The sequence below is a fragment of the Perissodus microlepis genome, chromosome 10, assembly GCF_051167445.1.
Source record: "Perissodus microlepis isolate ML-2025 ecotype Zambia chromosome 10, ASM5116744v1, whole genome shotgun sequence".
Taxonomy (NCBI): Eukaryota; Metazoa; Chordata; class Actinopteri; order Cichliformes; family Cichlidae; genus Perissodus; species Perissodus microlepis.
The window spans coordinates 31,586,688-31,601,545 of NC_140470.1; the positions used below are offsets into that span (position 1 = coordinate 31,586,688).

At 37.7% G+C, this 14,858-nt stretch overlaps 1 protein-coding gene across 1 annotated transcript in view; it reads right to left on the bottom strand.

The window, feature by feature from the left end:
* Window positions 1–8,533, bottom strand: part of LOC146379667 (uncharacterized) — a 49,491-nt gene extending 40,958 nt beyond the window's left edge. The window contains exon 1 of the mRNA XM_084940988.1: window positions 8,273–8,533. Coding sequence (XP_084797114.1) covers window positions 8,273–8,293 — 21 coding nt within the window. The 5' untranslated portion in view covers window positions 8,294–8,533. The remainder of the gene's footprint in view (window positions 1–8,272) is intronic.
* Window positions 8,534–14,858: the final 6,325 nt, after the last annotated feature.

The window sequence follows — 14,858 nt, forward strand, 5'->3', positions numbered from 1 at the left end:
TGAATTGTAGGGTTATATAAACATCTACAGAGGCCTTTAAAAAGTTTGATCAATCAACCCTAACAAAAACAAAAGCAAAAAAAGCACACGCAACACCAAACTCTTTAACACAATTATTTGGGACTACGTTCCTGTTATTCGCTTACTAGTACTTAATACTAGTGACTTGTGACAGCCATACATGTTTCTTTTTAACATTATACCGACAGAAAAAGGGAGAAAACTGATAAATCGAATTCACTTCAGTGTTAAAAACAGTATGAGGTGCATGAGAAAGGCAACAGAAGTGTAAAACCTAACTTTAAATATACTTTGAACATTTGTTTTAAAGCAGGATTATGTTAATATATTAAAAGTCAGATACCAGGAAGACACCGATTACTTCATATATGTGTATGTGTGCATATGTGTATATATATTCTATAAACTTGCAAACAAGTCCCTGTAAAGTATGATATGAACTTTAAGATAGAAGAAGAAAGAAAGAGGAAATTGGTCATTTTAAAAAAATAATCTTTAAATATTTGGGACCAAGTTTCTGTTGCAGAGCTAAACTTTGAGTCCACCAACTGCTGAAGTCCTGATATTAAAGGGAACAGCAGAGAGTTGGGTGGTTTGGAGTTTTTTCCACATTGCGTGAATTGAAATAAATCAGGCAGAGGTCACATTCACCCAGCCTCTTATCCACATGAAAATAAAGAGAGCTCAGTGTATAAGCTCAGGGTGTGGCGGGCCGTGCAGCTGCTCTCCATTTACTCATGATCGAAGATTCACAAAATAAAATCGAGTTCATTTTCTGCTCTTTCCACAGCAGGATCAGCACAGAGGAGAATCTGCTCCCAAACATCAACCAGTCCTTCCTGTTCGGCCTGTAGCCGCTGTGACGTTTCACCTCCTCCTTCCCCGTGAATATTCACAAATTCCCACTCTTGTGTTGATTATCCACAACCCCCACCCTACCCCACCCAGAACGCCCTCCCCCATTTATCCCACCACCACCAGCAGCCCTCCCCCACCCGCTGCTGCAGCTCTGCAGACCAGCTGCAGCTGGCCCAGGATCAATTTTTAGAAAGATAGGGCAGAAAATATACATATCAGCTACACATGGAGTCAGGTAGCAACACTAACAGCACCACAATGTAAAAGCAGACAGCGGATGACATTTAACTACGTCACTGTGGAACTCAGCAGACTCACGAAAACACCAAAAACATGAATCAGCCTCTCAGAGTTTTATATTAACAGTGTTCTTCTGCTGCAGCAGCACAAGGTCGCCGCTGCTGAATGTCAGAAAAACTCAGCTATAGGAACTGAAATTACAGAACCGCAGGAGATTAAATAAAACACAGCGTCACCGTGGAAACATTGCAACATATGAGAATAAAACACATGTAAGATCACTGGAGACGAATACTGCACAATTACAGCAGCAGCGCGGCCCCAGAGGACAATTATTAAAACACTACAGAGGAAAAATAAACCGTCAGACATGCAGACAGTCACAGAAACACGGGCTTGACGTCCAAATGAAGAAGCAACAGAGTCAAGTTTTAATTTTAAATTAGTCAGAGTGACGTGGGAACATTGTTGACATTAACAAGCCTCAAAGCTGCCATAAAACTGATGTGTTTATAAAATGATACTCATCAAAAATGGAAACATTAGATTTAGATGAAAATCACCCCAGAAGAAGCCACAACAACCAGATTTTCTCCGTCCTAATAAAGATGTAACAGTTTCAGCTTTAAGGAGGTTCATTAAGGAACGTAACAACGTCATCTCAGTAACACAGACACTTCTGTAAAGCACTCATTTAATACTCTACATTAAATGAGTGGTATAATAATAATACACTACGCATCGAATACTGAGTGACTGCTATAAATATGTATTTTTAACCTGTAATAACAACATACAACTAGAAACATGCCACATACATATGTTTGAGCCTTAAAAAGTTTGATCTAAAATCCTAAATAATATTTATTGGGTCACTGTAAGAATGTTTTGGGTTTATTCGTAATGATAAAAACACTATTATGAGATTAAATATCGACGAGTCAATCCTACCTCAAATTACATTTTAAAAAATGTCAATGACTAAAAGAAAAACAAAATCAATGCTCAATATTATGTCAAAAAAGTAAGAGATTCTTAAGTTATACTACACTACACTCTTAGTACTGGTGTTCATAGCTGTATATGTGTGTATTAGTCAAATCACATTCATACAAAAATACACGAGATTAAAATAAAATGGAGTCAAAGGCAGCATCAGCAGGGAGATTCGACTATAGCATTACTACCAACATGATAAACATATGCTACTGAACTTCAAACTTAGTTTAGCTAAAATTGTCTTTAATTATTAGCATTATAATGCAAAAAAACCACCAGATTCATATCAAAGTGTTGAAGCAGGTTTAGATTTGTAGCTGAGCACCAAACTTATGACTCATCTCCATTTTTTCCTCTTCCCGGTGGGAACAACGTGGGGGTAAGAAAGGGTTTGGGTGTCAGACACGTTATGAAGGAACATGTTGGGTATTAAATCTTCTGTACTGATAATTCGTCATTAATGTCACAACATATGTTTATAGGATTTTAATTTACTATTCATTTTACATGTTGTTCAAACACATCACAACTTTGTCATGTCATTACAGTCAGTATGGTAAATCTGTAGGTCTCCATTCATAGGTTTCTGCGACATTGACGGTCAGATTGAAACGTGTTGACAGTTAATAGGTTCAGATATCAGGTGAAAAATGTTCATTTCACAATTTTATTTATGTTGCAAAAAAAATCTTCAGATATCACGATAATATCGTTACTGCGATTTTTGTGAAAGCACCGATTGAAATATTACAACCTAAATATTAGACACATGAGTTTCAGCACTTAATAGAGCACAATATCTGACGAGAGAACGAGATGACGTTGAAGAAAATGCAAAATTGAGATTAATATTCGACATATTCAAGATGGCAGGAAGAGACCGAGTTCCCATAAAATGTTCCCAAACGTTGTGCAGACTGCTAAAAACAGACATGAACTCTTCAAGCAGAACAGCAAACCAGCTTAAGGACATAAAAATAAAGTAGGGTAAGAACGCTGTGAAGTCTTGTAAAGTCTGACACAAATATCCAGAATGAGCAGAAAATTATGGAGGAACTGATCGTGAACGTCTGACAGCGACTGAAATGACGACTTTTTCCATCCCATTATTGTATTTCCTCAATATCACATTTTTAGTTTAGTTTTTTTTATTTTTCTTGGATTATAACAAAAGTTTATGGATCTTTTGGATCTTCTGTATGAAAGACACGCTTATAAAAACCAATCCATCGACGCCACCGATCCACAGTTAGTGTTATTGCTAAATACTGACCTCAATTCTGGTTTTTACCATAAAGAAACGTATGCTGTACTTTATAAAATTAAGAAAATAGTACTGTAATATCATAAAATTAAGTGAATAATTTGGTTAGTCATTGATGGATTATTGGCTAATAATTGACTCAAAATTTCCTCTACAGGACTAATAATCAGTTACAGCTCGGGTGATATGCATTCAGTGCTACAGACGTACATATCAGTCACAAATATGAGAGATATGGTTTGGAAAAAGAGAAACGATCATTCCCAGGAATAAAGCTCTGACATGTTAAAGGTTTCAATACACTTTTACAAACACAATAATCAGCTTTTTTATACATATACGTGTATATAAAAGTGTAATAAAAGTGACAGTTAATTAAACCTCAGACATGACCTTTAATATGTAATAAGACTGGAACAAATATCAGTAAATATTCACATCTGAGAGCTGGAGCCAAACTTATTTTGTATTTTTTATTTGAAAAAAATAAAATCTGGATTAATTTATCAAAAATTATATTTTTTGGAAGCTCAGCTGAAAAATTGTAAATGTGTTTAGTCAGGAAAAATTAACTTATAGTCGTCTAACAAACCAATGAATCATCAATATTGTTGGCAGATCAATAAGAAAACACAGCAGAAATATTCAAGCAGAGTAAAACAACAAACCACAAGATGAAAATAAGAAATTGGGATTTTTTTCCATGAACAAATGCTGATGTATTGACGAAATATTGTTATCAGCTTGTTTGGTCAATCGATTAAGCAGATTATTTGTAGAGATCGAACCTTTTATAGCCAAACGAGCAGGAAAACAAAGAGTAATAGGATCAAAACGACTGCTCAGCTAACACTCAAAGAGCTGGGATTATATTTTTGCTTAGTGATTGTTAAATGAGTCATTAAAATTGCTACTTTTTCACTCCTCTGTTGTCGACTAATCAATTAACCCTGAGGGTGTAGATGTCTGTAGATATAAGAGCCGTAAAAAACAAGAACAAATACCACTGAGCTCAAATTTCAACAAGCCAGAAACTAAAATGTGGATGATTCTTGGTGAGCAGTTACACAATAATGAGAAACAGGACTGGGTTATCTTCTGTCCATACACTGCTCCATTCATCCATGAAACTTTATTTTCTTAATACACAAAGGAAAAAAATAAAGGAAGTAAGAAATTTAGTTCAAGCTACAGAAAAACAAGCCCAGCAACTAATCCTACGACTACTGCGTTAATCCCTGGAATTGTAGATATGTGCAGGTATGGGCAGGAAAAAACAAAAGTACAGCAAGCTAAGACATAACCACAAATCATCTCACGCTGACACAGGGGGAGAAACTTTCTCTTTAAAACCATACACGGGCAAAACTCAATACTGCTGATTATTTGTGACCCAAATCAAATGATCTGAGACGTCTCAGAGTCTCTACACATGTGAGCAGGGAAACCAGAAATGTTCTGTTCAAATCCGACGAGCTGAAAAACAAACTTTTGATTTGTTGGTCATCAAAATTTGTATTTTAGTGAATCAGTGGTGCTATGTGGAGACTGAATAGGAGAACTCAAAGCACCATAAATGTAATTCAGCTGGAAATAAGAGGATTTTCTTGCTTAAATTGTGATTGTGATGCGAGTCATTCATACAAACTGGAAATTTATGCACAGATCTCATTTTTATTGAGAAAATTTACTTTTCAGCTCCACGTCCACAAAGTTTAACCTTAAAAATGACCAAATCATTTTCTGATAATCTACTAACCATAAATCCACTCACTGTTAGCAACGCAGCTGCAGATATTTAAACCAAGACATTTGCTATATTATAAATATAATACACCAGTAATCATTCAGTAGCCTATATTCAGATATTTTGAGAAATAAAAGTCATTTTTAAGTAAACACGTAACCTTACTCAACAGAAAATGACCCTTCTGTGCTTCTGATTTATCATCTGAGGACCAACACAACACTTTTAGTTTAATGTTGGATCATCATTTTAGTTATTAAAATGTGCCCAAGTAGAGATAAATGACAAAAATACAACTTACTATGTACTTATTACTCAGGTTATTACTCAAACGCATAAGAAAGAAACGTACATTTTGACCTTAAAGATCACCATCACATTTGTTTGATTCGTGTTCAGCTGCTAATCTACGAACCAAATGACTCACTGAGCAATTTAGTTTAAAAGATTTAAATGGCAGAAAAAGCAAAAACCCAACAAAGTAACAACTTTTCTCTTCAGCTCATGTTTAACACACAGCTGCCCCACGCAGACAAATCAGTATCAGCGCTCGTTCATTTCCTTCCAGGATCTAAATCAATTCATCTCAGATGTCTTGACTTTTATACACGTTTAAATACATAAAGAAACTCTATTTACTCACATGAGCTGAAGCTCAACGCTGGGTTGGTTAAGTTCTGACTAATTGTTCATCAAAATGTTTGAGGCTCTCCTAATCAATGAATCCATGAAATGATAACTTTAGATTGGAAATCTGAGTAAAGTGAACACAGCACAGTAATATAAACGACTTCTTTTATCAATGAGATAATTGTTTTTACACTTGGGAACAGAAAAATCTGCTTTTTTGGGTCACATTTAACAAAAGAAACTAGCAGAAAAATCACCTTTAAACTGGTTTCTGAGTATTTTTCTACAAATCTATTAATTTCCGATCTTTGTAAGCAAAGGTACATTCACTGTTCAGCCCACATTTAACAAACTGAAGATCAATCGATATCGACAGCAGAGGCGAATAATTTCCTCCAATAAGATCATCTGTAAACATTTATGCTGCTCATATCTGATCAAACACAATCAAGAAACACAACAACGTAACACAAAAATGTCTGCAGGTCATTTGTGTGATCAATAACCAACCGATCAGTGATCTTCAGTCAGACATTACACTCGTCTGACAAAGTTCAAACATAAACATCACCTTGAAATTTGTTTCAGATTCATTTTTATTAATGTGTAAACTCAGCTGAATACTCATTAACCATGAAGGGAAGATCTTTGTAAGTATGGAGGCAGGAAAAGACGCACAACAAACTTTCTGAAGGAATTTGGAGTAATGGGAACACAAAGAGCTGTAACAGACAAACTAGTTCATAGGCATGTTTTATGGGTTCATTGTCTAACCAATCAATCACTGACATGCAGGCATTTGAGTAGGAGAGCTCATTTACACCAACAAACACAAAAATCACCTTTAAATTAGTTTCTGACTCATTTTCGTATCAATGTATCCCCCGACTCTAATTACAAGCAGGAAAAGGACTCAAACTAAGTCAGTATTTAGTCCTGCAGAACCAGTTTCAGCCCCTGAATTAGTTGCATACATGTATTTAAGTTAATTACAGTGAGAATATATGATAAATGCCAGCATGAAGTGAGCTTTCTGTGTCATAAACATGCCATTATCCAGTGTAGCCCAGTCTACCAGTATCTTTTTCCTTTTTTCCCCCGTGGCCCTGGGGGAGGGCTGAAGCAGTGCTCCAGCCTACCACAGGCAGGAAAATAAGAGGCACATAATATAATCTGAGCTGTGAGAGGCAGCCCTCTGTCTAAAATGCACACACACACACACACACAGGAATTTAAGATGGAAACCCTTAATCTGCACCATGCCTGCGTCAGTTCTCGTGATATTTCTGACAATAATGCAGTGAGATTTTTTTTCTAACACTGTTTTCAACCCAGGAAGGAAGAGAAATTAAAAAACGTCTCCTGCTTTGCACATGAATAAATAAATAAACTAAATAAAGCGAGCAGTATTGACCTTGGGTATATCCTGTTATTCAAAAGCTCACAAGTTCAGCACTGAAGGAAAAACTCTCAGTGTTGCAATAAATTAATATTTAAACAGAGACATTGTAAAAATATACAAGCAGCACTGGAATATTAAATATCTCTACATCCACGCAGCGCCACACATGGAGGATTTCAGTCCAAATAAATGACTTTTATTTCTTATAAAGCCCACGCTGCCCTCGCTGTGTGTCCTCTGGCGTGTTTCCTGCTCGCTCGATTTTTATTTTATTTTGATTTTTTTTTTATTTTGCACTTGAAATAGCCTTGACCAAAAAAAACAACAACTCCACATTTCAGTTCCCCTTCACGCAAACACACAATAATAAGATTCCTCCTTAAAACTGTGCCAATTACAGCGGAGACAAAATGTCGGGAGGATTTGATCATAATATCAATATGCTTCCTATTAAAAGCAACACTGCTCCACCTAGTCCTGAAAAATATTTCTAATCTCTAATATCACGTCGGGCTGGGAATTAATTCTCATAAAAATGGAGAACATGTCGATGGTAGCTCGGCTGCTTTTTCTTTGGGGCTGGAAAAAAAACAGGAGGGTAAAAGTTTCCTGATATTTTCAGGGCAAGAATTTAATTTTATTTTGAGCTAATGTGCTTCTTGTTAGTGTGGGTGGGGGTTGGTAGCCGGAGGAAGAAACTGTCGACACGACACACAAAGAAATTAATCATTAACACGGAGAAAATATCAGAAATATTAAACTGGAATTTAACGGCTGGGTAGGATAGGAAACGAGGCGACAGCTCGGTGTCACAGCCCATTGTTTCCCCCCACGAAAAATACAAATATCACCGATTTATTAGGAGCCAGAAAAAAGTTGAGCCTGGCTGAATAAAGTTGTAATTGCAGTCAGAGCAACTCTCCGTGCCTGGGTTTGGCTGATATGAGAAAACACTCAATACGACATGGCCAAAGTAAATGAAATAAAACCCAGAATTCAGGCTTCAATCCGCGCCGACGCTAGCTTAAAATATTCTCCACGTCAACAGGTCAAAAAACGGCCGGCCACCAGCGACATAAACGGCTTTATTTGGAAATTACATCGGCTTTACCTGTATTGCATTGTGCTCCATTGCAGTCCTGCATTCCCCTCTCTGTGAGGCCCTTCTCCGGTTACGCCGCCGGGACTCGCCGACACACAAACAAACGCACCAGAGGAAGAATAAAAAAAAATAAATAAATAAAAATAATAAACCTTTTTTTTTTTTTTTTTTTTGGACAGGATCTAGGTGTGGCCAAAGTTTTCCACAGAGTACAACTTAATGTTAAAGTCACTCTCACAGCGGAGTTGGAGCATCTTTAGCTTCAGAAACGTGACGTATTTCCGACCGACACGGAACACGAGGGCGGGGTTTACACACGGCAGTTTAAACCCAGTAACACGGTTATTATTTTATTTTACTCTTTACTTCATTCCATTTCAAACAGTTTAACCGCAGCGGCTCCTTTTAGCGGATTTTAAAAAGTAATAATATCGACATGAAGGATGTATATGCAACATATAACTACATTAGGTTATTAAAGGAAGCTAATTATAAAGCAATAACTAAAATTATAGCTGTGGCAATCAAAAAATAAAAAAATAAAAATAGTTCACTGAAATAAAAGTGGGAATAATAGTTTGAAAAAATATCTTAGACAACTTTATGCACTTGAAAAAAAAGGAAAGAATCAGGAGATGTAATCAGTCCTTATCTCTTTGGGTTGATTTAAATCTTTACCCTGATAAATACCCCCTATATCAGGTTTGTCAAACATGAGACCCAGGGGCCAGAATCAGCCCAGCAAACACTCGGACTTAGACATTCATACTATACCAGCGTTATTAAGTAATATGCATACAAGTAAATGACAGAACTGATTTTGCCAGCTGCTGTAGAAATATCTGTTTTTTACAGTGTCTCCACAGTTTAAAAATGGATTAACAAAACTTCTTATTTTACACATTTATTATAATTTAAACCCACAGAGTTGTGCTGACAGATTCCCTTCATGCATTTCTTTATCATGTACAAAGACTCAGCTAAACCTCTTTAACACCAACATAAATGAACTTTCACTGCTTCAGTCCACTTAAGATCAAAGTTTTTACAATAACAAAAAATTGTAAAACAAATGCTCAACTAATGACAAACTAAACTGAGCAGCAGTTGGGTCGTCGAACATTTGGGTCCAGAAAAAAAGCAACAGGAAAAAAAAAAATTATACTTTATTTCTGGTCCTGAAGGAATTTCCCAACTATGTTTTTAATGCGGTACATCTTATCTCATGTTAAACCACGTGACTAAAAACATGAAACAAGCCTTTTTTGTTGATGTTACATGTGTGTACCAAATGTCACGCATGCAGGTGAAACACAGCCCCGGGGCTGCTTTATGAAACAATATTGTAGGTGCTGCTTTTATGTGCACAAGCCCCTCGCCTCAAAAAATGTCTACATTTTTCAGGTTTTCTTCACCTGCAACAACATTTTTTTAAACATTTCTGTATAAATTTTACCTCCTGACTAACATGTATTTATTACACAGAGACTCAAAGTAACAATCAGTCAGAAATTAAAAGACAGGATTATTCCTTATCAAATCTTCCGAACAAAACCAAATAAATAAGTCACATAGCTATAATGCTCTTTTTCTTTTCTTCACCTCTTATCCAAGAGACTTCTTCACTTCTCCAACCAAAAGGTGGAGAGTCCCAGGTATTTAAATCTTAGTGGGGGTTGTCCCCTTTGGAGCTGGTCGTTGACCCACTATTAATCATGCATGTCATGAGCCAAGGTGTGAATGGGACAACCCCCAGTAGGGTTTACAGACTCTCCTTCTGGTGAAGCATCTCAGGCTGCGTCCACACTAGCCCGGATAGATTTGAAAACGACGGTTTCGTCTAATAACTCTCAGGCTACGTCCACACGTACACGGGTATTTTTGAAAACAAAGATTTTCCGTTTTCGTTAATTAAAAAATCCCGTCCACACATAAAAGCCAAAAACGAAGGAAAACGCTGCTAGGAACATGCCAAAGCAGCAGGTGGCGCTATATTCCTATCCGTGTAGAAATGTTGGCCAATCAGAAGTCAATAAGCCTGGGTGGGAAAGAGTAAACAATGATGGCGCATAGAAGCAGAACTGAGTCCTATGTGTGGAGGGACAGTAACTGTGTGTGTATATGTGAGCATTTAAACACTGCAGAGAGTGAAATTAACAGTAACAGCATTTTGTCTACGTCCGCCATTGTAGAAATTCATTTCACCGAAACAATAACGTGGCGCACAGTGTTACTGCGCACACCTTTGACACCTCGTCCACACCTAAACGCAAAAACTGAGTTTTTGAAAATATCCACCCTGGCAGGAGTTTTTAAAAATCTCAGTTTTCAGTGACCGAAAACGGCGTTTACGTGTGGACGAAAGCCGCAAACGCATAGAAAAATCTGCGTTTTCAAAAATACCCGGGTACGTGTGGACGTAGCCTCAGAGTCCACGCTAGTTTAATTGATCACATGACTGCATCACATGACTAACATGCGTCATTGTTTTCGAAAGTCTCCGTTTTTGCTGTCCACACTGCGACGTAGCCTCAGAAAAAGTCCAGCTCTTATGAATATCATGATCTGGATAACTGAGAACCTACACAGACTCTTAGTACCATGTTTTTATGTTTTTTGTTGGAGTTTTGAAATTATCGAACTAAAATAAGGAAAACTGCTGACTTGTGAGTTTTTCTTTCCTTTTTTTTTACTAATGAGGGGGGATTCTGAAGTGGAAGGGAATATGTATATTTGCATTTCTAGGGCTACGACACCTTCATTGTTTTAGTTCTATAGTTTCATAATATCCTACAAAATCACAGCATTATTGTAAAGAACTGGAAGGTTAAGGTACCAAATAACCATGGAAGGCCTCTGCAGATACCCACCGGTGGTGAAAGACTCATTCCTCTTTTTTTGTTTCGGTGACAAACTCCATAAAATATCTTTCAGAGTTTTTCAGTCCAGTCCTGTACCTGACCATTTTAAGCATTTGTGTCCAAACATAACAGACAACTTGGCAAAGAAGAAAGTTTTAAATGGTATCTTCAGGCACTTTTTTATTAGCAGCTTTTCACAAAAACACTTTTGTTCCTATTTCTTTAGTCTAATCTATGAAAAATACCAAAGATAACACAGTTTGACATAAAACAGCATTTTTGCACCAACAAGCTGATTCCCAAACAGCTATTAGCTGAAGACTTGGCACATCTCAGCCTGCTGTGCAGTCTGTTATTTAGAATTTGAGGAATCTGAACAAGTGGAGGACAAAAGAAGTGGCCTAAGAAAAACTATGTACAGCAGATAAACATTGTCTGAAAGTCAAATCCTTAAAAAAAACCAAAACAAGAGACACATGTGGACCTTCAGCAGGTCTCAGTGTGTTTGTCAAGGAGCCATCGTTAAGGAAGGGAAACAGGTTTTCAGCTCAGACATCGTCTCTCGATGTCTGTTTCAGTCATTTCACATTTTCTGGAAAAATGTAAAGAAATGAGGGGTGGCTCAAGACTTTTGCACAGTACTGCAACTCCACAACTATAAGGCCAATAAGAATAACGCTGAGTGTGTGGATAGTTCATGAGTATCCCTGTGACTGTTTTTTAGAGTATGAGGTCATTCAGGACCTCCCCGACTATATCTGCACTGAAGTACTTAAACATACTACAAAACTCATCGATCCGATTTTTTGTAAAGACACGGGGAGATCCACGCTCCAGTTTTTGCCTCTTCACTCTAATCTGACTGCAAAATATGACCGTGTCCCACTGCAAGAGGTTTTATGGACATATGCAACTTTCTCTAACGACCACTACATGACCAGATCCTACCATTGTGCACAAATATATCAAAAATATGCTACAATTTGGCCTCCAGATGGACTTTAATGATGGGGGTTGGGATCATGTGTTGAACTTCCAGAAAGTTATGCAGGATGTGCAACCGTAAAACAAATGAGTCAAACTTTCCTGCTCAGATTTGCACAGAGTTCATTTGTCGTCAGCATTTAGAAGCCTGATGTGTTTTTGGGACACTTATTACGTAATGTTTTCACATTTCATTGTTTCATTTCTTTGTGATCCAGAATCTAAAAGAAAGAAGGCGCTTCCTCCAGCTAATCGTGTTAAAGTGACACAAGTCTGGGATTAAAGGACTTAATAAAGTCTTCATTCAGCCTGCAGTCACTTTATTAGTAATAACTGTGAACGTATATTTGAAAGACACGAGGCTGGATCAGAGCAACACTTACAATTAACTTTCGAACAGGATATTGTCTAAGGCTAGAACTTGAGTAAAAGATCGGGACTTTTATGTTATGTTATGTTATGTTATGGTAGAGTCTATGCAGAGTCGAACCAAAGGGATAACTCCTAACACAGACCGGAGAAATAAAAGCGTTTATTTAGGAAAACCGAAGAAGCGGAGAGGTCACCCAAAGACCAGACAACAGACCAGAGGACGGTGGGACTTTCTAAACCCCCGAGGTAATCAGGGAAACAGCCAAGGGAAAGAGACAGGTGAAGACAATCAAGACAATCACAAAACTCAAAGTGAGGCAGCTAAACACAGAGACACAACACAGGCAGGAACAATCCACTCAAACAAAGTCTTCACCAGCAAACAAAAAACACTGACGAGTAAAGAAATGCAAACTACAGCGACACTGAACAGTGACAGAAACTCAAATACAACAGCTGAGACTCCAGAGACTGAAAATGAAAAAGAGGAATCCAAAAACCCAACAGGACTCTGAACAGAAGGAGAAATCAGATCTATTTAAATTTAAAACCTCTAAAACAGCAAACAGTGTGTGGTTTGGTGCTCTGTGGAGTGGGTGTCTGGGTGGGTGGAGGCCTTGGTGGTCCAATACCTGAGACACAAATCTGGATTTAGGGACTTTTTGTCCCTATTTTTTTTATGAAACGAGCCTCTGCTTTTATGTAATTCTTTTTCTTTACAGTGATTGTGGTTTATTTTACTGCTCTGGTGTGTTTATTATTTTTGACTGTTATTCATTTCACAATTATTTATGGAAAGGGGAAAGTCTTTGTTTGAATTGACAACATTAAGGAAATGATATTGGTTATGACTTTGTTAGCGAGCTGAAGGATGGCGTTTGTGCTTTGGATGGTTCCTGTTTCGACAGGCAGATGTTTTCTGGATTGTGCGTCTTCTTGTCATGTTGGTCGTGTGTGTGATGACGTTGTTTCCTTTGTGTGTCTGTCTGTTGGTCTTGTTTTGAAAGAGATTTCTTCAAAATGTGGATTCAAATTCAAGAATCTGAACAGATTAAATAAATATACAAAACTTAACATTTTCTTTATATGCACACAGATTTTTTATTATTATTATTTTTCTCCATTCCTTTTTCCAGATGTGTGAAAGTTAAAGGAAATGTTTGCAGCTGTCTCTCATTTAACTGAACGTTTGTTGACGGCGTCTTGCTTGGATTTTCTTTTCTGAGCCGTCGGTTGATATTCGAAGCTCTCTGTCTCCTTTTCAGCAGGTAAAAATACTTGTCAGGGTTTAAATATGGCGACTGACTCTGACTCCTGAGTACACAGTGTCTACATTTCCAAGTCTAAAAATAGAACCAAGGCAGGAATATTGAGCATCTTTCAACAAGGCAAAGGATTTACATGTAAGGAAGCATAACAAGCATGATGAGCAAATATGAGAAATATTCATGCACACAGGTGAACTTTAATCATATTCACAGCAGGGCTCAGCAGAAATAAAATGAAAATCTCAAAACCTGATGTGGAGCAAAGACAGCAGGACTGTAGATACACTGAGAGCTAATTAGGAAACAAACGCAGGTGAAAGTAATGAGGACGGAGCCGAGGATCGAAAAAGGAGAGCGAGGAACCACAAAGGGGCACACAACAGAGGTTGTGAGGAGGATTACCAAAATAAAACAGGAAAGAAGCACAACAACACCAAAAACCTGAAGTCCAAAAACGGCTGCAGTTCCTCTGAAGGCCACTGGAGGCTCCAGCAGTTCTCCCAGGTTAACGTGTTTACAGACTGATACAAAACACAGCTGTGGTCTGTGTAGGTCCTCCTTCATAAAAACATACAGGAGGATCATTTTAATTGTGGATCGTGTGTTTGATGAAGTGAACGTCTTCACAGGTGCTCGCATCAGAATCAGAATGAAGGATGGAGTAAAGCACTAAAGTGGTGCTGTCACAGAATTTTTTATTTATTTTCAACTTCAATTTAAATCTTTAAAATCAGCAGAAAGCTAAAAGTGGAACTGAATCTGCTGTCCCAGCCTCTTCTGTAACTGATAAGATGAAAACTTCCAGAAGGCTGTTTACCACACAGGATTTACAGCTCCATAGAGCCCCATTCATTCTGCAGTCACTCAAGAGCGCCCCCTGCAGGAATGAAGAGGGATTTTTGTCCTCCCCTATCATTTCCAACCACGGGTTTAGTAAGTTGACGACAAAATTTTTGGTGGGGCAGCCAATCAAATTTCTGGTGTGCAGTCCCCCCCCCCCCCAGGCTCTCTGTTCTTTAGCTGCAGCCCTGGTTGATCCTTGGATCTCAGTGTTGTTCAGTGTTTTTGCAGATAAGGGGTTAAAATGTCAACAGTTTCTGATTAGATCAG